A 25372-nucleotide genomic window follows, 5' to 3' on the forward strand; every position below is an offset into this window, starting at 1 on the left:
ATAGCAGATTTCTAATGGGTTTTATTTTGAAATTCCACATCAGATCCTTCTGAAACCTATTTTGTTACATCACCTGGTGGGGCACTATCAGTGAGAAGTGAAGGGACTCTGTGGAAACTAGGAGTTTTCATTTTACAGCTCTGTCCACATATGACAATAACCCTGTAATGACAGATTTCAATTGGGTTTTATTTTGAAATTCCACATCAGATCCGTCTGAAACTTATGTTGTGACATCACCAGGTTGGTCACTATCAGTGAGAAGTGAAATGACTCAATGGAAACTAGGAGTTTTTTTCCTAAACATAAGTGAACATTATAGTAAATCCTCTTCAATATATGATTTCAATTTTGTCTTTAATTGAAAATTCACCTGAAACATATAATTAAATATACACATATAAATATATAGTTATATACGGGGGAGGGGGGCGTATGTGTAAATAGTATATGAGTATAATGACAGTTCTTACACTTTGCTTCTACCTGAATGAAGGCATTCTTGCTTTTACCGCAATGTATGTAAAAAAGCGGCACACCGTTTTTGAGAGAGGGCTCACTTGACAGCCGTTCGACGAGAGAGGGTTGGCTTGACACCAGTGTTTTACTGGTGGTTAGTGTACAGTCTTCCTGTTAGAACTTCTTGAAAAACGAAACAAACGAAAGTAAACCCGTTTCCTTTCCTTTAGTTTAGAGCTGCATCTTCGGCTGCAGAGCGGTGAGTGACTCGCTTTGGCTTTAGTCAAACAAAGTCTCAGCTTTGTGCCGCTGCTTTTGCTTCTTAGAAAAGGAGTAATAAACTAGACTGCAGCTCATCCTGTAGCGACGCGGTCGGTAGATCAACGGAGCTGAACCGAGCCGGAACGGTTCCGTTGATCTGTAGCGCGCTCCTCGGGAGCCGGTCATTCACCCGTGAATACATGGACTGTAGGAACTGAAATATTATTTACATCAAAGAGCAGTTAAGATACAGTAAATTGTTGCTCCATAATTATTATACGCGTCACTGACCACGAAGTAGTAACGTAGTTTACCACTTGGCTATAGAATGTATTTTCATAATACTGACAGAACGAATTTTCTTATCTAAAACAGTTATAATTAAATAAATAAAATAAATAAATACAAAAAACATTGCTGTTTCCTGTAACCGTGGGAACATTTGTTTTAATAAACACATTTTTTACAATAATAACTATCCATAGAGTGTGTGTCCCACAGCATGCATGCAACCCTTTGACTGTATAGAGAAAACTGGAATGAGCGAGACTGACGTCAGCCATAGAAAATACCTTTCTTCCAGCTCCAGCAAAATGAAGTCACTTCAGTCCTCATTTTTCCAAGATGCGGGCATGGGTTGTTCTGAGGCAACGTTTTTATGGCAACTAGTGTCACCAACCAGGAGTAAGCTTGTTGGACATCCACACCCCTTCCACTGCGAGGAAGGGGTGTGGACGTTGGGAGAATCTGTCAAATGTTCACGGTGGGGGCCAGCGGGCACCACATGCTTTTACTGAGGCATCTGATTTGTCAGTTTAATGTAAAGAAAAACAAAAAGGATTAGCAAGAAAAAAAAGTGTTTATAGCAAGACTGGTAATTCTGACAAATATGTCTATTTGTCAATAGAAGTCTGGCTGTGTCAGATTCCTGCACTACTCACCACATAGTGCACTATAAAGTGCGTTCGCCATTTTTTAGTACGGTCCAAATCTACAATTCCCAAATCGAGTGCCCTAGAAATTTCCCAGACGTCTTTGCAAAAAACCAGTGTGCATCGATGCTGACAAGATTGGCGAATTTAGACCAGAATGCATTGCGTTTGAACAATTTTTGCATCCTTTGCAAAAATGTATTTAAATGTATTTTTTGAATAAAATATCAGCGTTATCACAACACAGTGGATTCATAAATAGTTGTTGCAAAACGATCATTACAATTAGATATTCACGTCGTGAAATCGATGACGTCATATTCGCCGTTTAAAAAAAAAATAGTTGTGGGAACTTTGTCCAAATTTCTTTTAAAATCCAGGGCACCACATAGTCACGCACTATATAGCTTTCTTAGTAGTTAGGGGTTAGGGTGGGAATTCGGACATAGCCTATGGGATTTTGGTCTCTTGGAGCCAGCAGGTACTTCCTGTTTGGAACGCAAGGGGGGAGGAGTCACTCAGTTCAGTTCCTTTATGCAGTCAATGATGCAACCCTGTTACCATAACCTTTTTATAATGCTAAAGAAGATTATGAGTGAGAATCACATGATATGCTGGACTTGACATCATCAAACGGTTTACCAAAGGTTACGTTTTCCCCTCTGTTCTATTTGTCTTAACATAGTTAGCCTAGATTAAATGTCTCGCTCTACCCCATGCATCACATATGATCAGAGTAAGAGAATCCTTTTTATTTTTTTTTAACTTCTTAATATAAGGGAGTTTGTCGTCTTGGTCATCAGCAACTCCCAGCTAAACAACTAGCTTCTTCTCCTAAGAGAAAGCTAATATTAGTACAGACTTGCAACCCTGTTAACAGCAAAAGTTTTTAATTTTTTGCAGGTTTCAAGTTTTGTAATCATCATATAATGTAAAAAGAAATGTACAGTTGATCTGTAAGCTAAGCTAACCAAGCCTTTGATATTTGACCACCTATAATTAATCAATATGTAGCAGGAAATCAGAAAAATTCTTCCAATTCTGGAATGACCCTATACTTTGAATGAACGAGGATTGACCTTTTGACCCCTCCCCTAAATGTTTTTCTGCATCCAGCTGCAGACACAACACTGCAGCTCACATTACACATCTGATAAACCTATGAGAATCAAACCCAGCATTTGCAGCAGGGTTTGAACACATTCACCACTGATCCACACAGGCGATCCTAGGGACAAAAGCCATATGGAGGAACACACAGGAGAAATTTGTATAGCTCTGGGCCCTTCTGGCTCAAAAATGTTGTATTTCAAACTTTATTAAATATTTTTAGTCTTACAAATTTTTTCTTAACTTTTTGAGCTCAATCTTTTCCCGAATAAAGGACAGGGGCACAATGTTGGTTATAAACATTGATTATATTTTTAAAAGTTTATAAATCTCCAAACATTGTCATAGTTTTTACACAAAGTTGTAGTTTTTGTGGGTTAAACAATTGCTGCTGCAAAATAACAGAAACAAAATCAACAAAAGAAGGTTAAAAAAATAGTAAAAACATCAGCCACTGATGAAACGTTTCTTTAAATTTCTTTTATGTGGAATAAATCTGTTACAAAACTAAAATAATTTCTTTATTATTTTTTTAATCAACAGACTCAACTTTGTTTTTTAATGTGTGGCAAAAAATATGGATGGAGAATTTTGTAGTAATGCCAAATTTAGACACAACCAGATTATTATTATTTTGATCTGTAGAATTTAAACCCATTCAGAGCAGAAACTGTATGATAAATACTTCTATTTATAGGTGTGTCTAAGGTTCTCTTTTAAAGTACATCCTAATGTGAGGTATCCTAGCTACAGTCTCAACACATGCGGCTTCAGGTGGAAGAGAAGTTATTCTATAGAAAATGTCTGATATACGTTTTCAGACTGTAATGTTGTGAAAGCAATATCTATAATACAGCTGTTACACTGAATTTGCTTTGTGTGGGTTCCAACTTAGGCTTTTTATGTTGTGAAGAAAATTGCAAAGAAAATTGAACTTTAATAATAATTCAGTCACATGTGTGTGTAACTGCAGACATGTGACTTTGGCCTACCTTTCTTAAAAGAGAACTTGAATAAACTGTATTAGAACCATGAAAACCCTGAGAAGTAAGGAGTGGTTTGTTTTTCCTACTCCATCAGGAGTCGCCACAGTGAGTCATCCCTCTATTTGACCACGTGATTTGGCCTCAGTTTTGTGGCAGATGCCCTTCCTGACCCAACCCTTACAATTTACCCAGTATCAGTGTATGGAAACACTGGAAAGCTGCTATAACTCACAGCAACTGATGGTCCCAGTTGGTCTCCCAGATGTGTCCAGGGTGGCTGCTTTGAAAAGATTGCGTTATACTCAAACTGCACATATACATGCTGTTAATCTTCATCAAGCTTTCAGAGAAACTTACATGTTTTCCTTCTTTCTGTTTAGCTAAGGAACCATGGCGGTTCAAAAGCTGCTCCTTGAATCTCTGGAGCAGTTGCGCACGGTTGACTTCCAAAAGTTTCAGTGGTACCTCACAGAATGGGTCCTTCAAAGCTTTAAATCAATCCCTCGGTCCCACCTGGAGCATGCATCCAGGCCAGAAACAGTGACTAGGATCGTTGAGAGATACGGAGAGGATAAAGCAGTGGAAATCACTATTCAGATCTTAAGGGAGATTGGAAACAACAATGAAGCAGAGAAGTTGATGAAGGCCCACTCAGGTGATAAAGAGCTTGTAATTGAACTTACTTTACCACCTATTTGCAGCTTTTGATAATTTGTCTGTACTAACTCTCATAATCGATCTCCTTTAAAGCACAGGTGTATTGATGGCTTCATCTTCCACCACCCCCTCCTCTGTGACGGCCCCTGCAGCTCCAGCTACAATGCTGGCTAAGGACAAAAGCGCGATTGTTGCCCCTACCATCAGCAACAGCACCATCGGAGAAATAAATATAACCTTTAGAAAACATAGCTGAACAACAAATCCTGATAAATTCCTGACTTAATGCATTATTTAGGTTGAAATAGAAACCAAATAGTTTAATTTTGAGATTTACCTTTAAAAAAAAAGACAAATCAATCATTGACCATTGTTCGTTGAGATGAAACTGAGTGCTTGACTTACTCAAGGACAATATAATAGGAATGCCGAAAAATTAATAAAGCTGAACGTGACTTGTAACTTAAACTTACCTGTGACCTATTATTGTCATTACCGGTACTTAAACTGTACAATTCAAATAATTAAAATAAGAAACAAAGGGTCCATACTCCTCACAAATTATTTCTAAAAATATTCATTTTTAATCTCCAAACTGCTGAGTAAAACACAGTGAGGCATGTTTTGTAGAAATATGTTTTTTTGAAGAGGAATCGCTATTTTTTATTCTGAATATTTACATCCCTGAATCTGCAGGCGCATTTATTTCTAGCAGGTGTGCCTGGACTATTCCAATGTGTTGGGGTTTTATTTTTTGGGCAAAAAAGCTTCTAATGCAGACATAAGTGTGAGTCAAAAATTGTATTTCTTGATCATGTGTATTATATAACATTAACACCAGAGGTTTACATCCGCTGCAGAAAAAGACAGGTAACTCAGTCTATTTTTTTCGCATTTAATAAGTCCTCACTCATCCAGTTGAAGTTATTGTAAAAATAATTTGTTGTAAAAGATCGAGTTTTAGAAATGTTTTTTTTTTTTAAGGTCAAAACTGTTAAACAAATACACATTTACTGGACATGTGTAGCTTTCCAGATCAACTTTAACTTGAATGAAAATAGTTGGTATTCATCAAAATTCTTCTAGTTATATTTTACTGGGAATATGCTCTGAAGAGATTAATGAGAGCGAATGCAAACAACAACAAAAAACAACATTGTTTTAGTTTGTAAGCAACTTTGAAACTGTATCGGAACCATGATTAAGTGATGAGTTTTGTTGGCCCATTTGCAGCCCAGCTTTTCCTTCCTGTCTTATGTTTATATTATATTTCTAAAGAATAGATTTTATTTTGTGGGCCGATATTATTAGTACAGTCACCAAAGACTGTGCCACCACCCGAATCTCACACTTTTTACGTTATCAGACTAAAGGTGTTTATTCTGTTTGCATGTGCACTCTGTAACCTGACTTGTTAAACTGATTTGGAGGATCAAGCTTCTCTATTAGAAGGCCCGCCTTGCATGTGTTGGTTTTCTCAGGGAACTCCAGCCTCCTCCCACCGTCCACAAACATGCTTTACAGGTTAATTTGGTTGTCCTTTTGTGTGAATGTGAGTGTGCATAGGTATGTGATCTGTGGCCCTGCAACAGACTGGCGACCTGTCCAGGATGTCCCCTGCCTTCACCCACAAGTTGCCGGGAGAGGCTCCAGCTGCCCTGTGACCCCAAAAGGGAAAAACTGGTTTAGAAGATAAATAAACCTTCTCTATCATTAAAGAAAATATCCTTTCATTAAAAGTACTGCAAACTCTCTGTATAATTGCACTTTTTGTTGAGAACTCTCTTTGGAGGTCTGAAGTCATAGGAGGATCTGGCTTTACTTTGGATGGTAAAATGTCCCTATATGACTAAAAGCCCCCAAATGGTCCATTACTTCCCACACTGTATTTCTTGATAAGGAAAACACTGGACAACTCTTATGAAAGATTTACAGAAACAGGACTTTCACTAAAAGCTCTTCAAAGAAGATTCCCTTTTACTCTCCCTGAAGGACTTACTCCAGACTCCTTGGGAATGTAAGGTTTATGACTTCATCCACGGAAGGACACACAAACTCCACTCAGGACAAGCAGAGATGAACATTTTATTTGAATTACCTGTTTCCACGAATAAAAATTTCAAATATCTATTAATTTATTTTGTTGTGTTGAATGTAAATAACCTGACATGAAATTGACTAAACTTTCTTCACAGATCTAAACTGGAAGGATACAAAACTTTCATCATAATCTTTGTGATGACATGAATATTTTATCTGCATATTTGAAGATGAGTTTTCACATTTAATCATATATTGATAAACTGAATGTTAGGAGTGGATTGTGTTGAATTCAATTCAAGTTTTGACTTAATCCTTGTTATGTGAAACATGATGCTCAATGAAGTTAGAGCCACTGGAGGCGTGTGCTTATAGCTATTAGCTGATAGGAAGGCCTCTTCTGAGGTCAATGGGTGATGGACAGCCTCACCTCAGATTTTAATTTCAGAAAAATTCTGAGAGAGACAAGAATGAGAAAACCTTAGGAGGGAGGAGAACCACCGTTGTTTGCCTGGTGAGCCACCCTGGTGAGGAGACCCTCTCAGCCAAACTGTTGCAGCTTCATGTGTCTTTACAAATACCGACTTCATTCATCCAAATTTCAGTCTTGAATAGCCTAACTTTATTGATCTCTTTAGATCACAATATATCTCTTAAACTGTTCTGAGGCATTACTTTGCTCATCCACTAACTTTCACAAAGCTTCACACGCAGACACACACAATATTGAATTTTTAAGGAGCCCCTAAAGGGCCATTACAGAAAAAAAATGAAGTAAAAAAAAAAATAACAGCACCCGTTAGTTTTTTATTTTTTTTGCTTTATTTTTTTTTTTCAATGCCCCTTTAGGGGCTCTGTAAATTTTACCTGTTTGTCATTGTTTATATTTTCATGCTCATCTCATAATAAATATCAGAACATAAACATTCTGTTAAAATTGGTATTGAAGATTGCTCTCTTGACCACATTTTAAGATAACATTGATGAATTTACATAATTGAGTACGTTTTCCTTCCAATAAAGAAGGTGGTGTCCCTTAACGAGACAAATACATGGACGTTAAAACTCTCATTTCAAAGAAAACTAATGATGAGAAGCATTTGTGTTATAGTCTCAGTTATTTCGTTTAATTATAAACGATGCAATTTGCCATTTACAGCGTTTTTGAATCTGAGAGATTGTCTTAAAAAGTAGACGAGATGGGAAATAATGATAAAAATATAAGAATTAAAAAACATTTTTTAAGCTTTATCACGAATACAAGAGAATCAAAGTTAAACTTCAATTCACACATCCGCTTTCTGCCGGAAGAGCACCCCGACTCTTAATCACGTGACCTCTTTTTAGAAGAAAAAAAGATACGGTTAAACAATAAAGCTAAACACGTTGTTTAAATTACTCAACGCTTGTATTTTGGAAATTTTGCATTTGGAACCGTATCAATATTTTGTAGTTTAAAGTCGTATATTTACAGTAAGTTGAGGAAAATTGCTCGTCAGCGAACGTTGGCCGCTGATTCGCAGCTGATTTCAGACCAGGAAGTGAGATGTGTCCATCGCTCACTACTAGCTTGTTTTTAACCTTATGCGATGAAAGCGCTAAATGATATATAAATTATTGTATATTTGTGACAATTTAGGATTACGGTTACAATCGGTTTTTTTTTCTTATATATTAGCGCTGGTGCAATTTGACTTGGACACGGTGAAGACTCCTAATCGACCCCTTTTTTAACCATCTGGGAGGATCGTTGTTGGTCGAAGTATCCGTTAGCAAAGTCGGTGTGATGGCCGAAGCACACAGGTATTGTGTGGTCGGATTTCTACTCCTGTCACTGCTATCTGGATGCACGGCACGGATACATAATCTTACCCTGGAGGTTAGTAGCCAGCAAATTGAACTGTGGAGCTACGGTTAGCTAAGCAGCCTCCGGCATGAAGTCTAACGCCTGTTAGCTAGCTAGTTTGTGAAAATGAGCTTCAAAACATTGTGTCAATTTGTTAAAAATCTTTGAAATTTCTCCCCAAGATAATTTAAAATGTCTTTTTAATAATTAAAATAAAAAAGTAGATTAGAACCACAGTTGTTCGTTAACTTAATGGCTGAGAGTAATGTCTCATTTGTTCGTCAGAATGAAACGCGCTTTGTTGTGGATCTCAACAACTTTGGTTTCTACGCCAATGGGACTTTGAACGTGAACCTGTCTTCTCTGCGGATGAATGAAGGGATTGTGAACTACACCAAGTATCCAGTAAGAATCCTGTTTATAACCATACCCAAAAGGTGCTGAAGTCACTCAGAATTCTGACGGTCTATCTGTTCGGGGACAGTCTGCAGCGATAAAGGAGAAATGCAAATGTTCTTGCAGGCAGATTTAATCTATTTATTTACATGTTGCTGTTCTCTTTGTCAGTGTGGTGGAAAAATAAAATCACACTCCATAAAGAGTAATTTGTGCTATCCTAGGCACTTTAACATTGGGAGTGGGGTCATCTAGACCCACTAGACAGTGCTATGAACCTTTTTTCTTCAATGATTTGTGATCTTCACTGGTTTCCATGGATTACATCAAATCTTTCCACCTTTCTCCACCTTGCTCATGGTAGGGAGAACACGTCAATGTTAGGGTGGGGTCATCTAAGATAGCACAAGGGTTAAGGGCGCTGCTGCCAACAACCAAAGAATCTATCTAATTTAGAACCATATGTTTAGGTATTAAATTATAGTCATTCATTGTTTCAAGTTTTTATTCCAAATCCACTTTTATCTATAGAAACCTTTGTTTTTTTTACTTAAATTGGACAAAGGTAGGGTGCTCTTAAAGAGCCTTTCAGATAAAAATTGTGTTTTTGGTGTTTATAACATGTTCTTGTGGCATTTGTCTGATGATTGAGGACATATGTAAAGAAAACTAAACTTAAAATTGTATGAGTTGGATTTTAAAGGGCTTATATCATGCTTTCTTAAACCTTTCAGAGTAAACTATATCCATAGAAATGATAATATATCACCTCTGGCACACTAAAGAACGATTATTTCTAAATGAATAATGAGTTGGTTTCACAGCTCATTTTCCTACCTAGAAGTAAGATGACTCAATCTCTGAGGCACGACTTTCGATCCGTGTGGGTGGCGCCCATTTCATGACGTCAACCTCGGCAGCGTGTCTGCGTTTCGCCCACGAAAACAAACAACATCCAAACTTTTGCAAAGATGGATGTGCATGTTGTGCATAAAAAATGATACTGTTTTTGCCGATCAGCGCTAGCTGCGTGGAGAAAGTGTGTGTCTTAGCCTGGGGGCGGTGCTTGCAGCACAGAATCTACCTGGAAGGGGCTGTTCTCACCGACTGTAAAAACAGTGGACAGTTCAACCCCTCCCTTCTCGTGTTCCCAAATAGGAAGTACCATTGCTTCCTGTTACGGGCGCCGCCATGTTAAAACTAGTCGACAGTGACTGGTCCGAGTCGCTCTGAGTCATCGTTTCTATGTTTCTTATGTCGTGCCACAAGCACGATGACTCAGAGCAACTCTGACCAATCACTGTCGACTGGTTTCAAAATGGCGGTGCCCATATCAGGAAGTAATAGTGAGGAATTTGGCCTCATTTCGCGAGGGCTGGAGGTAAGGCATTTTCTATGGGTAAAGTCTCACCTCGATTCGTCCAATGTTTTTACAGTCTGTGGGCTGTCCTCACTGGTCTACGTCACAATATAAAAAAACGCTCCATTTCGTGGATTGGGAGGGGCGGGTGCTCAGAGCGGAGGGTTTTAGAGGAATACTCAAAAAACTGATGAATGGATCAAAATACTGCTGTGGGGTTGTTTTTTGTGAGGAATTAACATTATAATACACTTGAAAGTGCAAATAGTTGATTTTGCATTATATAGACCCTTTAAGAAGATCTATGAATTAATGCCAAAAAACAAATGAAAAAAGATGTCTGTTTGTTTTTTGGCTGCTAAAAGTACATGATATTGTTCTAATGGTAAATTATTTCCTGGATTTTATGAATTGCTCATGTACTTTAATATGTAAAACTCAATTTGATTGTTCATTCTTTAGTTGTTTTTTTTTTACCAATTTCTATAAGTGTCTGAAAATGCTGGTGTCATCAGATCATGCAGTTCTGCCAAATTGTGCATTTTCTTATCCACACTGCAAATCTGCCATACCATCACTTCCAACCTGCAGTGGAGGCCATTTTGTCATTAGAAAAGGAACTAAAGAAAACGTTAGACCTTTTTTTTTTCTTCTTTTTTTTTTACATGACAATTGGGCTTGATTATGTTTCCCTCCTTCCTGAATCAATTCAATTTATTATTACAAGGTCAACATCCACATTTCTTTTACATCTCAAAAGAAAAGGTTTTTGGCAAAAACAATCGACTCAAAAAAATAAAGGTCATTCTTGATTTTCTAAAATTGGTATTGCATACAGTAAGATAATAACAATAGCATAAAAAATAATCTATGGATTTAAATAATTATTCTAAATCCTGTAAATTAAGATCTTTTGTTTTTAAACCCAACTCCATGAATTGTCTTCCTAGGGGGTGCTCATTATCAGATGTGTGGACTGGATGAGACGGCCAGAAGCTTTGCTCCCATTGACTGTAGTGTTTAAGCATTTCTCTGTTCAAGTCTGCCAAAAATGATCCTGTCATCACGACGCAGCCACCTCCGTCCAGTATTCCAGGATTTACTCGAGCTCTAGTGTTGGTCTCTGTTTGCAGTAACACTAAGATAGACTTAGACATAAGTCATCAACGAGAGTGAAACCGGATGCATGCTGAGAATATAATCTACCATCTAAAGGATCTCAGCTGGATCTGCGTTTGCAAGGATGCATAAGAATTCAGATGCAAGGCTCCAAGACAAAAAAAGTCACTAAAAACAACAAACGAAGTAAAAACTGTCATCATGTCCGTTTCCTCTGCCTCTTCCTCACATGGTCTACTCAAAACTCACAACTACACAATTTTCTTTCGAGTTTAATGTTATGTACAGTAGATGATTATAACTGAGATACGGTTAACCTTTCATGGTTTTCATGTCATAAGTGTATAGGTTTTATAACCATTTTTCAAAAATATTCAAAGCGAGTTCATCTCTGTTCTTTTCAGAGCAGGTGGAAAGTTCAGAGAATTTTCTAATTGTCCTGCTGTAATATTTACTCTATATAAAGCACACACCCTCCTGACAAAACACTGGAGGAGCAGAGTGGACCAGAGAAACAGTCCTTCATCTGTTATCTGTGTTCTTCTAGTTAAGATTTAGACACAAAGGGCATTCAATAATCCCACCTTTATGTTTCAAAATATTATGGATTTCTCACAATCAAATCTCAGTTGACCTGTAAGATTGATTTCTAGCATTTAAAACTTTTTAAAAATGTTACTTGTTCCTGTTTTTAGTTGCTTTTAAATATTCAATAAATCTTATTTGCTATAGAATTGTTTATTGCGTGGGTTATGTTCTAAAAATAACCCGCGACATGTAAAATCTGCAAAGTAGAATTACAGATGTTTGAAGGTTGTAAAACCCCTCACTACACACTTTGAACATTTGTCTCTCCTGTTTAAACACTCAAAGTTCAAGTCTTAATAATTCAAAGCAAATCAACTTTTATTTATCTAGCACTTTTCATATATAACGTAACACAAAGTGCTTGACACCAGAACAAAACGAATACAGTGATCCCTCGCTATAACGCGGTTTACTTTTCACGGTTTCGCTACTTCACGGATTTGCATCGTGCATTGTGTTCTGCATTCTGATTGGCTAAAATGTCACTCCGCTTTTTCTCTACCTGTGCGTCAATAACGTTGCAGTTTAATATGTACATGTACATTAAACAGCTTACCAAATTTACAACACGTACGTGCAAATTCTCTTGCAATTTTGAGTTTCTCTAAAACCCATAGAAAAAGAGCGACAACAACTGCCTATCACTATGTTCTTCTCCCGAACAAACACAGCTGCACCGAGGGCTTCAAAAGGAGAAAACGCTGCTTAGCGGAGTCAGGATGCAGCGTCTAAGTCTGAAGAGCAGTGAAATTCACCTGAGTCACTATTTGTCCCATTGTATTTTTTCATAATCATTTTAAATTTTCTCCCGTTTAATCCAATTACTCTCGGGTCACGGTGGGCGGGGCTAATCTCCGCGATTTGAAGCTTTCTGTTCACGTTGATGATGAAAATTATTATTTGACAGTACAGTACAGAAGTTATTTGTTGAAAAAACCTTTCTTAAGTACTTTTATTTGTGAAACAAATGCTTGAGCCTGTAAAATGGTCTGTTCTTTCTTTTCAATGTATAATAGAGTTTTTAATTGTATAATACTTGTTAAAAAAATAAAGGTTTCTACTTCACGGATTTTGCCTATCACGGGTTCATTTTGGAACGTAACCCCTGCGAAAAACAAGGGTTTACTGTAATATAAATACGAGCACAACAGTACAAAAAAAAACACCCCCACCCTGAACCACAAAGAACCCTAAAAAGAAAAAATTCACAGAAAATAGTTTGCAAAACAAGATCGCTAAAGGTGAACTGTGATAAAGCGAGGAACCACTATATATGAAAAAATACAGTTTATCTAAGTTAATAAACTTAATGTCTACACTTTTTTTTAGGTTGGATTCAGCCTTTCCAGGTCTCGTGTTAATGGAGTCTTGTCCTACACAGTAAGTAGATCCAACTGTGCTCCAGAATATTTAAGCTGTTCCAATCCATTGTGGATCAGCTGCTGTAACGCATAAATGTAAGGATTGATGGTTAGTGTTTGTTTTGTTTTTTCCAGGCAGATGAAGCGGACACCTGTACACTCGATTTGACCAAATCACCCAATGATGAGCCACTCATTCTTTTTCTTATTGACATCAGCAGCCTCAGGTGTGTGCCGTACACCTTCTGCAAGTGTTTAGGAAAGCACCCCACTGCTTCCTGTAAAAGTTGACTAAACAGCTTGTATTTGTGCAGCGTCAAAGTGATGGCTATGGGCGACCAGGACAATGTGTTGACAGCAAAGCCGAAGGCTGAAACAAACACAGGTCAGTGGCTTTTACTCATGAACCTGCTGCATTCTGACGTGTATAACTTTTATCAAAGAAAAAAAAACCTGCGTCTGTGTGTTGTAGGAAAAAGAAAAACCACAGTGGCTTCTGCTACAGAGAAACACCCTGTCAGTATGAAGTCAGCACAGCCTGATAAGTCTAAAGAAATCGTGGAGCAGACGAAAGAAGTTAAGGATGAGGAAAAAGACTTTATTGTACGCTGCGTTTAAGCTCTATCAGTTCTTTATGTGACTTTCACAGGAAACTGAATGTAAAAGTGTGTGTTTTCTAGCTGGACAAGCCAACCAATTTCAGCTTAGCTCTGGTCAAAATTAACAACTCCTACAACTTCATGGTAAGTCGGCTGACCTCGGTTGACCCAGTATTCGATGGGGTTGTGAATAAGATTGAGGGTGCAGTTTGTCCTCCACAGTTCACCGTTTTGGTTGGCATGAAGGCCCAGGGCATATACAGCCTCAAGTTCCACTACTGTTATAACAGGTTACCTGGGATCCAGATTCCTTACTCCTTCACGGTGAGTTGACGGCTCTTTTGCACGCCTCCGCTCAGCTCAGAGCTCACATGCAACTAAGCGTGTCAAACCACAGGTGGCTGTGACTGAGAAGAATCCAGGAAGCTTCCTGTCTGCAGCAGAAATCCCTTTGTCCCGCCTCTACCTGTACATGGCTGGAGTCTTCCTCGTTGCTGCCATAGTCTGGGTCCACATCCTCATGAAGCACAGGTGCGTGAGAACACAAACCTGCCATGTTAAATTAGCAGGATGACTTCTTTTTTTCTAGATGTTGAAGTGAGATCGTTTGCAGCTCTCTATTTTCTATCATCCGAAATTCCTGGATCTGCCACATTTGATTTAAAGAAATGGTAATTGGCTCTAGGAGCAGGCTTGTTCTTATTGGAGCATATACAGTGGTGGACAAAATTGTCGGTACCCCTCAGTTAAAGAAAGAAAGTCCACAATGCTGACTGAAATTACTTGAAACATTCAAAGGTAACAGTAAATTAAAATTTATTGAAAATTAAATAATCAAAATCAGCCATTACTTTTGAGTTGTTGATTAACAGAATGATTTAAAAAAACAAACGAGTCAAATAGGGTTGGTCAAAAATGATGGTACCTCCATTAAATACTGAGAACCACCATATTTTCCGGACTATAAGTCGCTGCGGAGTATAAGTCGCACCAGCCCAAAAATGCATTATAAAGTATAAAAAACACAGATAAGTCGCATTTTGACGGGAAATTTATTTGACAAAATCTGAGACCAAGAACTAATAAGTTCCACAACCTCATATGACACAATCATAGCAGAATGTTTATCTCATAATTTCACAGTAATTCTTTCTCATACTTATTTATTTATTCCTTTCATGAAGCATCATTGGCCAACTAATACTCTGTTTTCATCCTGTATTTGTAGAAACAGTTGTCATTTTTATTGCATTTCTGAATCTATGAAATCATTGGAAAATAGAATATTATGTTTTTAGCCTTCAAGATCTTACTGTAAAAAAGGTTTGCTGATTCTCTGAGTCACTTAACATACTCTTAACACTTAACATACCTCATACATCAGATTGACCCAGGAACATCATCTCTGTTCCTCACAAATGAACATAACAGGAGGGTTAACAATGTATTTATTTCAATTTATTTCTAATATAAGTCGCTGCAGAGTAGGGCTGCACGATATGAGGAAAACTCGTGATATGCGATATTGGTAATTAATATTGCGATAACGATATAAATTGCGGTATATAAACAAATAGCAAAAAAAACCAAAAACATCATTTCCATTTCACTGCAACAGTTTAAAAATTATACTCCAAATGACCCTTGTCGACGTATGAGGCAAACATCAAACATAAAAGGGCTCATCTGGTTGATCAAAAACGTAAACGGGTCCTTCTGATTGGTTAAATGCATAAAGGGATTTATTTCATTTGTTCAATATTTCAAGCTGCCATGAGTTTGTTTTAGCACATTTAAGGTAATCATTTATTGCGATTTTTGCCGTCTTTTGCGGTATGCATATTGCACAGCTTGATTTCGCGATAACGATAAATTTGCGGTATATTGTGCAGGCCTACTGCAGAATATAAGTCGCACCCTTTGCCAAACTATGAAAAAAAGGGCGACTTATGGTCTGGAAAATACGGTAATTGCCCAGGGGGTCATGATGAACTCAGGTATGTCCTTTAATTGACATCACAGCTGTTTTCAAACCCATAATCAGTCAGTCTGCATACTTAAAGGGAGACAAATAGTCATGTTGCTGTTTGGTGAAAAGGTGTGTACCACACTGAACATGGACAACAGAAAGCGAAGGAGAGAATTGTCCCAGGACATTAGAAACAAAATTATAGACAAACATGGTAAAGGTAAAGGCTATAAAACCATCTCTAAGCGGCTTGAAGTTCCTGTGACGACAGTGGCACATATTATTCAGAAATTTAAGACCCATGGGACAGTAGCCAACCTCCCTGGACGTGGCCGGAAGAGGAAAATTGATGACCAATTGAGGAGACGGATAGTTGGAACTGTATCCAAAGAGCCCAGAACAACCTCCAAAGACATTAAAGGTGAACTCCTAGATCAGGGGTCGGGAACCTATGGCTCGCGAGCCATATATGGCTCTTTTGATGGTCACATGTGGCTCGCAGACAAATCTTTAATTATACTTTTTTTTTTTTTTTCATTAGACCAGTCATTCTCGTGCGCGATGCGATGCCAGAGGCGCGCAGTAGTATCGGTGCTTGGGGAGAAAAATCTGCACCGCATATCAGTTTACTATTATCTAATTTTTCTCAGAGTTTGTACCAGCTGGAAACCTGTGAATTGCCGTGCCTAATACTAATACTGCGCGCTCTTTCAGTTGCGGGGACGGGAGGTGTGAAGAAGAAAGCAGAGGGTGGGGGTGAGGGGTTGTGGGGACCGGCAGCAGGTGAATCGCGCAGGGATTATAAAAACGTAAAACCCGCTACCCGTCACTCACTGCAGCGTGTGAGTGTGTGTTTGGCTCCACGTCTGCATGTGAGCAGTCTGTCTCACATCTAAAGTACATTCATACTAACCTAAGATCACGTTTAAAGTCTCAACGCCTGCATGAAGCAGAAACTCACCTCGTATCAACCAGACTAAACCATCAGCAAAACTACCACGAGAAATACTCATCATTTATTAGCAACAGCATAACGATGTTATTAAAAATAATCCACAGACTTATTGTACTTTAAAAATGTTGAAATTACATCAAATTCACACATTCATTTGTATATTTAGTTTTAAACATATTGCACATTTAGTTTTAAACACATCGCGGACTGAGTTGGGCTGGGTGGGTGTTGGACCGCTTTATAAGTTCTGGAGTTCAATGAACGCATCATGCAGCGATCTGATTGGCTCTCAGTTCTGTCGCTCAGCCTGTTGTTAGGTAGTTTGGACCAATGGGGTTCAGCTATGGGCCGAATAAGGGAAATGGGAGGGCTGACGCGGCAGTGAGGGAATATAAAGTTGGGAGAAGTGCTTTCGTCTCAGCGGGATAGATTCAGGAGTTGCTGAATTAATTTTACGGCGTTTGTTGCGGTCTTCAGTAACCAGAATAAAGAACCTTAAAAGAGGTTAAGTCTCCGTGCATCAGTGTGGGAAAGAGACACTACATTATTGTATGGCTCTTTCAAAATTACAATTAAAGTATGTGGCGTTTATGGCTCTCTTGGCCAAAAAGGTTCCCGACCCCTGTCCTAGATCAAGGTACATCACTGTCAGAACGCACCATTCGTCGTCGTTTGAGCCAGAGTGGACTTCATGGGAGACGACCAAGGAGGACACCACTGTTGAAAGGAAATCATAAAAAAGCCAGACTGGAATTTGCAAAAATGCATGTTGACAAGCCACAAAGCTTCTGGGAAAATGTCCTTTGGACAGATGAGACAAAACTGGAGCTTTTTGGTAACGAACATCAGCTCTATGTTGGTAGACTCAAAAATGAAGCATACAACCAAAAGAACACTGTCCCTACTGTGAAACATGGAGGAGGCTCAGTTCTGTTTTGGGGCTGCTTTGCTGCGTCTGGCACAGGGTGTCTTGAAGTTGTGCAAGGTAAAATGAAATCTCACGATTATCAAGGCATTCTGGATAGAAATGTGCTGCCTAGTGTCAGAAAGCTTGGTCTCAGGTCATGGGTCATGGGTCTTCCAACAGGACAACGATCCAAAACACACAGCCAAAAAACCCCCAAGAATGGCTAAGAGAAAAGCGTTGGACTATTCTGAAGTGGCCCTCTATGAGCCCAGATCTGAATCCCATTGAACATCTATGGAAGGAGCTGAAACATGCCATTTGGAGAAGACACCCGTCAAACCTGAGACAACTGGAGCAGTTTGCTCATGAGGAGTGGGCCAAAATACTTGTCGACAGGTGCAGAAGGCTCATTGACAAATACAGAAACCGTTTAATTGCAGTGAATGCCTCAAAAGGTTGTGCAACAAAATATTACGTTATGGGTACCATCATTTTTGTCCAGCCCTATTTCATTAGTTTTTTTAATAATAATTTCTGGTTCCAATATTTTGGCATCTGTACTATGAAAAAAATGGCGACTGAAATGACTTCATTTTGTTGGAATTGGAAGTAAGCTATTTTCTATGGGTGGTGTCACACTCACTCGGTCCAGTCCTCATATACAGTCAATTGTTAGAAAACGGAAATCTGTAGAAAAAGAAAAAATATAGTTACAAACTTAACTAGAGTTAACAAAAAATACAGTGTTTTATTTAAATACTTGCTATTTTGAAGATGGGGAAATGTTGGGGGTCAGTATTTAATTTACCGAGTTTTTAATTAGCTGCAGTAAAAAAGAACCCCACTACTTTTGAGTCCAGTAAATGATGCAGATGAACCCATCAAGCTTTCTTTTTGTGCTTGTTTTGTAGGTACAGCGTCTTTAAGATCCACTGGCTGATGGCGGCTCTGGCTTTCACCAAGGTTATATCCTTAGTTTTCCACAGTGTAAGGACTCTGCACTATTCCACGGCCTGATCATTTTCAGTTGGTTCTGGTTTACTCTAATGCGTTGCACACTGATCTACTTCTTTTTCAGATCAACTATCACTTCATCAACACTGAGGGCCATCCGATTGAAGCCTGGGCTGTCATGTACTATATAACTCACCTGTGAGTGTCACACGGTAGCAGCAGGGAATGTTGTGTAGTGACATTTGTGAAGCATTTTTACGTGTTTGTGCTCATGTGGCCCTCAGGCTGAAGGGCGCTCTCCTCTTCATCACTCTGGCTCTGATCGGCACGGGCTGGGCTTTTGTCAAATACATCCTCTCTGACAAGGAAAAGAAGATATTTATGATAGTCATTCCTCTGCAGGTACTGTCTATATGTGTGTGTGGTGGGGTGGGGGCCTTTTACTCATTTTGTCTCAATAACTTCCTCATTTGACACCCTCCAGGTCCTGGCTAATGTTGCTTACATCATCATTGAGTCGACAGAGGAAGGCTCCAGCGAGTATAATCTCTGGAAGGAGATCCTCTTCCTCGTTGACCTCATCTGTTGCGGAGCCATCCTTTTTCCCGTCGTCTGGTCAGTGTCTGCCTTAGTTTGTGCCTTAAAAATGAGTTCAGACTAGGACGCCTCTGAAGTTGAGATGATCTGTTCTGCTGCTTGGAAAGAGGTGAACTATAGTTTGTTTTCCTAGCCTATGTTGGAGTGCTGTATTTTCTGCACTATTATTCGCCCTGGAGAAGATGCGGCAGCCAAAAAATACATAATAAAGAAGAAAAAAACTCCTACACACTGGAGTATAAGTCACACTTTTGAGAGAAAAGTGCAACGCTTCTAAACAACCCTGCCAAACCTCAATGCTGTGTTCACACCGAACGCGATTCCCACGCCAAATTCCCGTCCCCCACCTCTGTGTTGACACCTGTCAAATTTGACGCTTGTCCAGAAATGTGTTCATAAACCTGATGCTCACGCAGCTTGTGGGAGGAGCTACTGTCTAAAGTTTTCAGCCTCATCGTGGAAGCTTTGTCTGTAGATCTCATCTCTAGATCAGCTGATTTGGTTTGCTACCTTCATCACTTAATTTGTCCATCTCACAGCATGAAAGTTGAATTCATTACCACCTATACTTTACACAGTTAGAGGTAACTGGGTGTATGACTGGATGGGTGTGTGTGTGTGGGGGGGGGGGGGGTGACATGGAAACATAAGCAGTACTTCACCGTTTTACTATTATAGCTCAATAATTCACATTTCTATTGAGATGGAAAAGAGAAAAAATCCTTTGAGTCTTCTCCCACACAACTTTCCCTCAGACGTGGGCGCTAGAACATGTTAGCTGTCATCAGTGAAATTTGAGCAAAGAGGAACTGGAGTCGAGGTGGAAAATGCAGACGTCCAGGGAGGCTCCTGGTAGGTTTAGGATTTCAGCAGCTTGGTAAAGAATGATTTAGGCGAGAAGATTTTCATCACCAAGTCCAGGTTAATTAAACTTTTTGATGTAATGACTCCTGAGTTTGCTTTCCTTTTTAAGTGGGCTGCTTTTTGAGGAAAGGTTGGATCTCCTTCATTTCATAATGATTTTATGCAATGCGGATAAAGCGCACAACTACCCAGCACTGTGGTGCAGCAAATGGTCATGGGATTACATCACTGCATACCCTTCAATCCTGTCTTACTTTCTCAATTAGATACAGTCGAAGCCCAAAGTTTATGCAAGATTACGTCCTTCAACTACTATTAGGAAATGGAAGCTTTGACATAAGATCTTCAAACACAAATTCTGAGAGTTCAAGTGTTAAACTGTCCGAGTAAAATGCCCTTTAACTGTATCTAACCCGTGTTCACAGGTCCATCCGTCACCTACAGGAGGCTTCCAGCACAGATGGCAAAGGTGAGTCTTCATCCATCGGAGTTGGATCACTAAATGCAGAGCAGCATCTCACTTCATTAAACCGGCCGCAGAAATTTGAGCCATTAAAAAACATGAGCTAGCTGCCCCCCACCCCCCTTATTTTTAGTGAATCATACTTGTTTTAAATTTAAGATAACCTTCATGAGGTTCAATATTCACAGCGGAATAATATCTCTCTTTTACAAAGGCTGATAGTTGAAAAAGCCTGTTGTGACGTCCAAGTATTCATATGTCTCTAAAAACATCTTTGAAAAGTTTGAGTCTCGTCTGTAGCTGCGGTTTTGAAAAAAGTCTGAGTCAGAAAGCTTCCTACATATAGTTCTTCAACTCATCAGTGTGAAAATCTTTGACATGCAAACTGAAGTCAGGTTTTCTGGGGGGGAAGGAAGTGTCGATGTGTTTCTTTATAGGGAATGATGTAAAAGTGTGTACTGATGTGTGTGGACCTGAAGACTGCAGAAGCTGCTGTTGCTCATTTTTAAACCTCATTTTCTCTTCTTTTTTATTTCTTAGCTGCCATGAATTTGGAGAAACTCAAGCTCTTCCGACATTACTATGTTATGGTGAGTGGAAACGTCCCTTTGGGATCCAAATTTCTGCACTAGTTTTACAGTTTCACATTCAATGCTAACAATAGCGAGAGCCTATTGGTTAACATATACTTTCAAGAAACATCCACTTTCATTTTGGTTTGTTTGCAAATGTTTGCTCTTTGCTGATAATTTCTCATTTCTGTTCTTGGATGTGCAGATTGTGTGTTATATCTACTTCACAAGGATCATAGCCATTCTGCTCAAAATCACCATGCCTTTCCAGTGGCAGTGGTGTTATGAGGTAAGGCTGCAAGGATATTTAATAACTGACTGTGTTTGTCAAATATGGAGAAAAAACAGTGGCTTACTCTAAATCTTGCATGACTTTTCTTCTTTTCCTGCTGATTTTATGCCTTAGTCATAACATTCAGCCATAGTTCATAAGTAGCAGAGATTTCTTTTAGTAATTTAGTAGTAAAATGATATTTTCTTTATGGCTTTTAAAAGTGTTGAACTATCACTTCCCTGTGACTGCACAGTGTCAGTCACTTGTCTCACGCTGTCTCTTTTTTAGTTTCTTGTGGAGGTTTCCACTTTGATCTTTTTCGTGCTGACGGGTTACAAGTTCCGACCGGCGTCCAATAACCCCTACTTGCAGCTTCCCCAGGACGAGGAGGACGTGGAGATGGATGAAGTGTAAGAAACTCACCCTTAAATGAATAATGCCTTTAGCTTTTTTACTTTGATTGGTTGATTCTGGAAAACTATCAGTAATCAGTCGGAAGCATATGTATCTTTAGGAAGGACCCTCTGGTTCCAATGAGCCAAACTCCCAGAGACTTTTACAGAGAGTTAAAGCCCATTATATGTAAAAAGAAAGCCCCAGTCCAATGTTCAAAATGTTTTATTGACAGATTCTCTCGAGCCTGCTTTCAAGTGGTAGGGCTATGGACTTCAAACGAGCTTATTCCTGATTGGTCAAAGTGGTAGAACCGATTACTTACTGACGTTGTCTGGCTTTAACGTGGCGGCAGCCGTATGATGAAAAAAATGCCGTCTGAATTGACATTTTCTATAGATGATACCACAGTCACTCAGTCCAGCCTTCATATACAGTCAACGGGAAAAGCTGGATATTTAGACTAATTAAAGGTTTACCTACAGCTCACTTTAAATCAAATTGAATTTGTTTTCAATTTGGATTTGTGGGTGTTTGTTTTGTCAGAGAAGGTTCTGGGCCTCTGACCCCCTATCAGATACCATAGAAGAAGATGATTGACACCCTCCTGGCTAAATAAAGACTTAATTTTAAAACTTTTTTTTTTTTTTTGACAGGCACTTCCTCTTTTCAGACTGTAACAAGTCTTTCTTTTGGACCCTAACCCATACAAACCAATGTTTAGTCCAAAACAGGGGTGCTCATTACATCGATGTGATGGTAAATCGCGGGCCATCAAGGACAAATAAACAAAAAATGAAAAAATGCTTCCGGTTCCACGGTTCCCCACAAGGGATCCGAGTCCACTCGGGGCAGCAGGCATGCGCTTTCCGAGCGCTGTCCACGGGTCAGGGGCACCCTGGGCACCCTGGTCTAAAAAATGCTGTTGCAAGGATTTACTAAGGCCTGTTGTTGAAGGAGCTTCAACAACTCAGAAGATAGTTTTGCTTCTAAATTAGTCTTTTTTGTGCAAATTTAGTATAATAAACTCATTTGTTACTTTATGTAATTAATTCACATTAAAATCTCCACATATTTCTGTTTTTTTTTTCTTCAGGGTGACGGAGTCAGGCGCTCTGGAAGGAATTTCGAAGGTCAAGAAGACATCTAATGGACGTGAGCGCCAGAAGGAACCCGATGCCATCTGAGCCAAGGGCTTCAACTTCCAGAAAGAGCAACTAACCCCCCCCCTCACATCAGCGAATGGAAAAGGGGGAAACAGATGGACCAAGACTCCCCACTTTCGTTTAAGTTTTTCCTCTTGAAACTGAGTGGTTCCAGTGGTCATGTCCACTGTCTGGCTATGCAAAAAAACAAAAGAAAAAGGAAAAAAAAAAGGCCTAACCTGTGGGACTCCTCATTTTCTCACGTTTCTCCACACAGAAGCTTAGAAGATTCAGGAGGTTTCTGTCAACACGGACATGTGGAGATGCTGAGACCAGCTCTTTTTGGTCCCTGTTGTTTTCTTCTTCGTCTTTCTCCAAAGATAATTATTTTAGAACAGAAATTTGCTCTCGAGTGTGTTTATAAACTATTTAAAAACGGTACTTCTGCAAGCCTTCTTACCTTCTGTTGTGTGAAGCTAGAACATTGCGCGTATGTGAACGTGAGAACCTGCAGGGGTTCAGTTCAGCTTTTTGGAGACGATGGCCCAAACTCAGGTAAAAGGCTCATTCAGTCAATTTCAATATAGGCCCTGTATCCCACCATTCAGGGGGCAGGGAGTTTTCATTTCCCATCACTCATTGTACAACTTCCTGTTCACGCAGCACATGTTTTGCTTTTCTTTTGACAGTTTATTGCAATGTCTGGATGTTTGACGTAGTGTATTTCAATATATTGATTTCCCACATAACCCCATGTTTGGCTGTGTTCCTGTCTGTGTTTGGGAGGGAAATGCTCTTCCTCGTTTGGACCTTTGCTGTAATTTAGTGCTTTGAGGACAGCTCCTCCACCTCATTCAGATCCTGGCCTATCAGAGCGGTGGTCTTGCTTTGAGGACCGCCTTAATCTGTTTGTTTTTTTTCCTTTATTGGGCTTGTGTCGCCCTGGCAGAAGCATCTTTGCAGCTCTTTAAACACTCTGTTTCATCATTTGCTCTTGATGATGTGAAGCTTTTCCCGAGGAATTATTGACTACTTCTCTGAGCAGCCAGGCTCAGTACATGGCCGTGTGTAAATAAGACTGTTAATACAGAGAATTTCTTCGTGTTTCAGATGATATCGAAAGACCAGATTTTTTTTAATTTTTTTGGCTACAAGTTGAGTAAGTTAACAGTAAACCGTTAACTGGAGGCTCCTGATGTTTAACCAGTCCTGTTCACAGAAGACAGAGCTGCAGTGTTTACACTTTGTGTCTTCAGGCTCTCAGTATTGGAGCTAAAGAAACAGATTTATTTGAAAGTGGTGAACGAAGGTTAATTTCTTTTGTTGCTTTTGCTCATTGAAGGAGTCTAATTGATGTTTATATTATTGTCACAATAAACTGGATTTCAGGAAAGACCTGTTCACACTCTTCTTTCAAACTCTACACAAATCTTTTTCAGGGTGGGTATTGATGCATAAAATGTTTTGGTGCAAAATCAAATCTGTAAATTTAACATTAAAATACAAGGGAGAAGGCATCCATTTAAACTCCCATTAGCAGGCAAAAAACTTTCTGCTTAGTATTTTTCTTTTAGTTTCTTCTTGAACAAATAAAGTATAAGAATGATGTTCATCATCTGAGAAGTTACATATTTCCTTTAAAAAAATTGTTTTTCAGCATTCCTGACGCTGAAGACTAGATATGAGAAAGAACAACTGAAAAATAAGTTAAACATTTTTTGAAGAGGAGAGAAAAAGGTGGATGAGTCATCCATCTGTCTTCTGAACCTGCTGAAACCCCGTCTGGGTCATGGGGCCGCTAGAGCCAACCGAGCCACTGTTAGGTGAAAGTCGGGTACACAAAACAGTACCTATGGGCGATGTAGGATCATCAATTCACTAATGAAATTTGTTTTTGAACTGTGGGAGGAAGCTGGAGAAAACCCACACATGCATGGGGAGAACACACAAAGGTTCCAGCCGGGATTCAAGCGGAACCGTCTGGTGAGGCGAGAGGACTAACGTGTGACACTGAGCAGCCCTGATCAATGCAAAAAGGTAAAGGTTTGTGGGATAAAAGAGTTCTGAAGGGATTACTATAAGTAAAGGGGTTTGATTGTTGACTAAAGCAACATAAAGATAAACAGCCACATTTACTGAGTTAAGTCATGAATTTGTTTCATTGAAACATACTGACACCTGCAGCAGCAACATGACTAGTTGTTTTTTTTAATCTTTTTGGATTTTGAATTTTAACATGTTCTTGTGGCAGTACTCTGATGATGGAGAATATATATAAACTAACTAATTTAAATCGTTGTGAATCAAGAGCAGATGAAAAAATGGTGTTGGAAAAATATTGTATTTATGATGTAGAAAATATGCTGGGTTGGCCACAAGCTTCCTGCTCCAAGCTCTCAGCTATGGTGAGGGGAAGGGGGGATGGGGTTGCTCCAAGCACTCATGGTCCCACCCACAACTCAGATGTGAATTCCGAGGAACAACTGCCTCTCTGCAGAAGCTATGTTCAAGAAAATGATTGTTTTTTTTTATTTTAATCTTATATTGTTTGATAACAGCATAATC

The 25372-nt window shown here is 39.1% G+C and overlaps 1 protein-coding gene and 1 long non-coding RNA gene across 2 annotated transcripts; both read left to right on the forward strand.

The window, feature by feature from the left end:
- The first annotated feature begins 534 nt into the window (after positions 1 to 534).
- Positions 535 to 6539, forward strand: LOC101169912. The gene is made up of 3 exons (XR_909150.3): positions 535 to 718; positions 4129 to 4403; positions 4499 to 6539. It is a non-coding gene; the product is annotated as an uncharacterized LOC101169912 (long non-coding RNA).
- Positions 6540 to 7751: 1212 nt separating this feature from the next.
- On the forward strand, positions 7752 to 24200 carry gpr108 (G protein-coupled receptor 108). The gene is made up of 18 exons (XM_004066060.4): positions 7752 to 8324; positions 8577 to 8696; positions 13084 to 13134; positions 13251 to 13342; positions 13430 to 13500; positions 13588 to 13718; positions 13796 to 13858; positions 13937 to 14038; positions 14112 to 14245; positions 18457 to 18532; positions 18624 to 18697; positions 18784 to 18901; positions 18984 to 19114; positions 20386 to 20429; positions 20964 to 21013; positions 21201 to 21284; positions 21558 to 21679; positions 22759 to 24200. Exons 1-18 carry the CDS (start codon positions 8232 to 8234, stop codon positions 22847 to 22849), a joined length of 1647 nt encoding a protein of 548 aa, XP_004066108.1. The 5' UTR covers positions 7752 to 8231; the 3' UTR covers positions 22850 to 24200.
- Positions 24201 to 25372: the final 1172 nt, after the last annotated feature.

Source organism: Oryzias latipes, chromosome 1 (assembly GCF_002234675.1).
Source record: "Oryzias latipes chromosome 1, ASM223467v1".
NCBI classification, from domain to species: Eukaryota; Metazoa; Chordata; class Actinopteri; order Beloniformes; family Adrianichthyidae; genus Oryzias; species Oryzias latipes.

Excerpts from the sequence above, each read along its gene's own strand:
- gpr108 (XM_004066060.4), top strand. The coding sequence starts at position 8,232 with ATGGCCGAAGCACACAGGTATTGTGTGGTCGGATTTCTACTCCTGTCA. Across the intron at positions 8,697-13,083 it reads TGAACTACACCAAGTATCCA|GTTGGATTCAGCCTTTCCAG; the intron begins GTAAGAATCCTG and ends ACTTTTTTTTAG. Across the intron at positions 13,343-13,429 it reads ATTGACATCAGCAGCCTCAG|CGTCAAAGTGATGGCTATGG; the intron begins GTGTGTGCCGTA and ends GTATTTGTGCAG.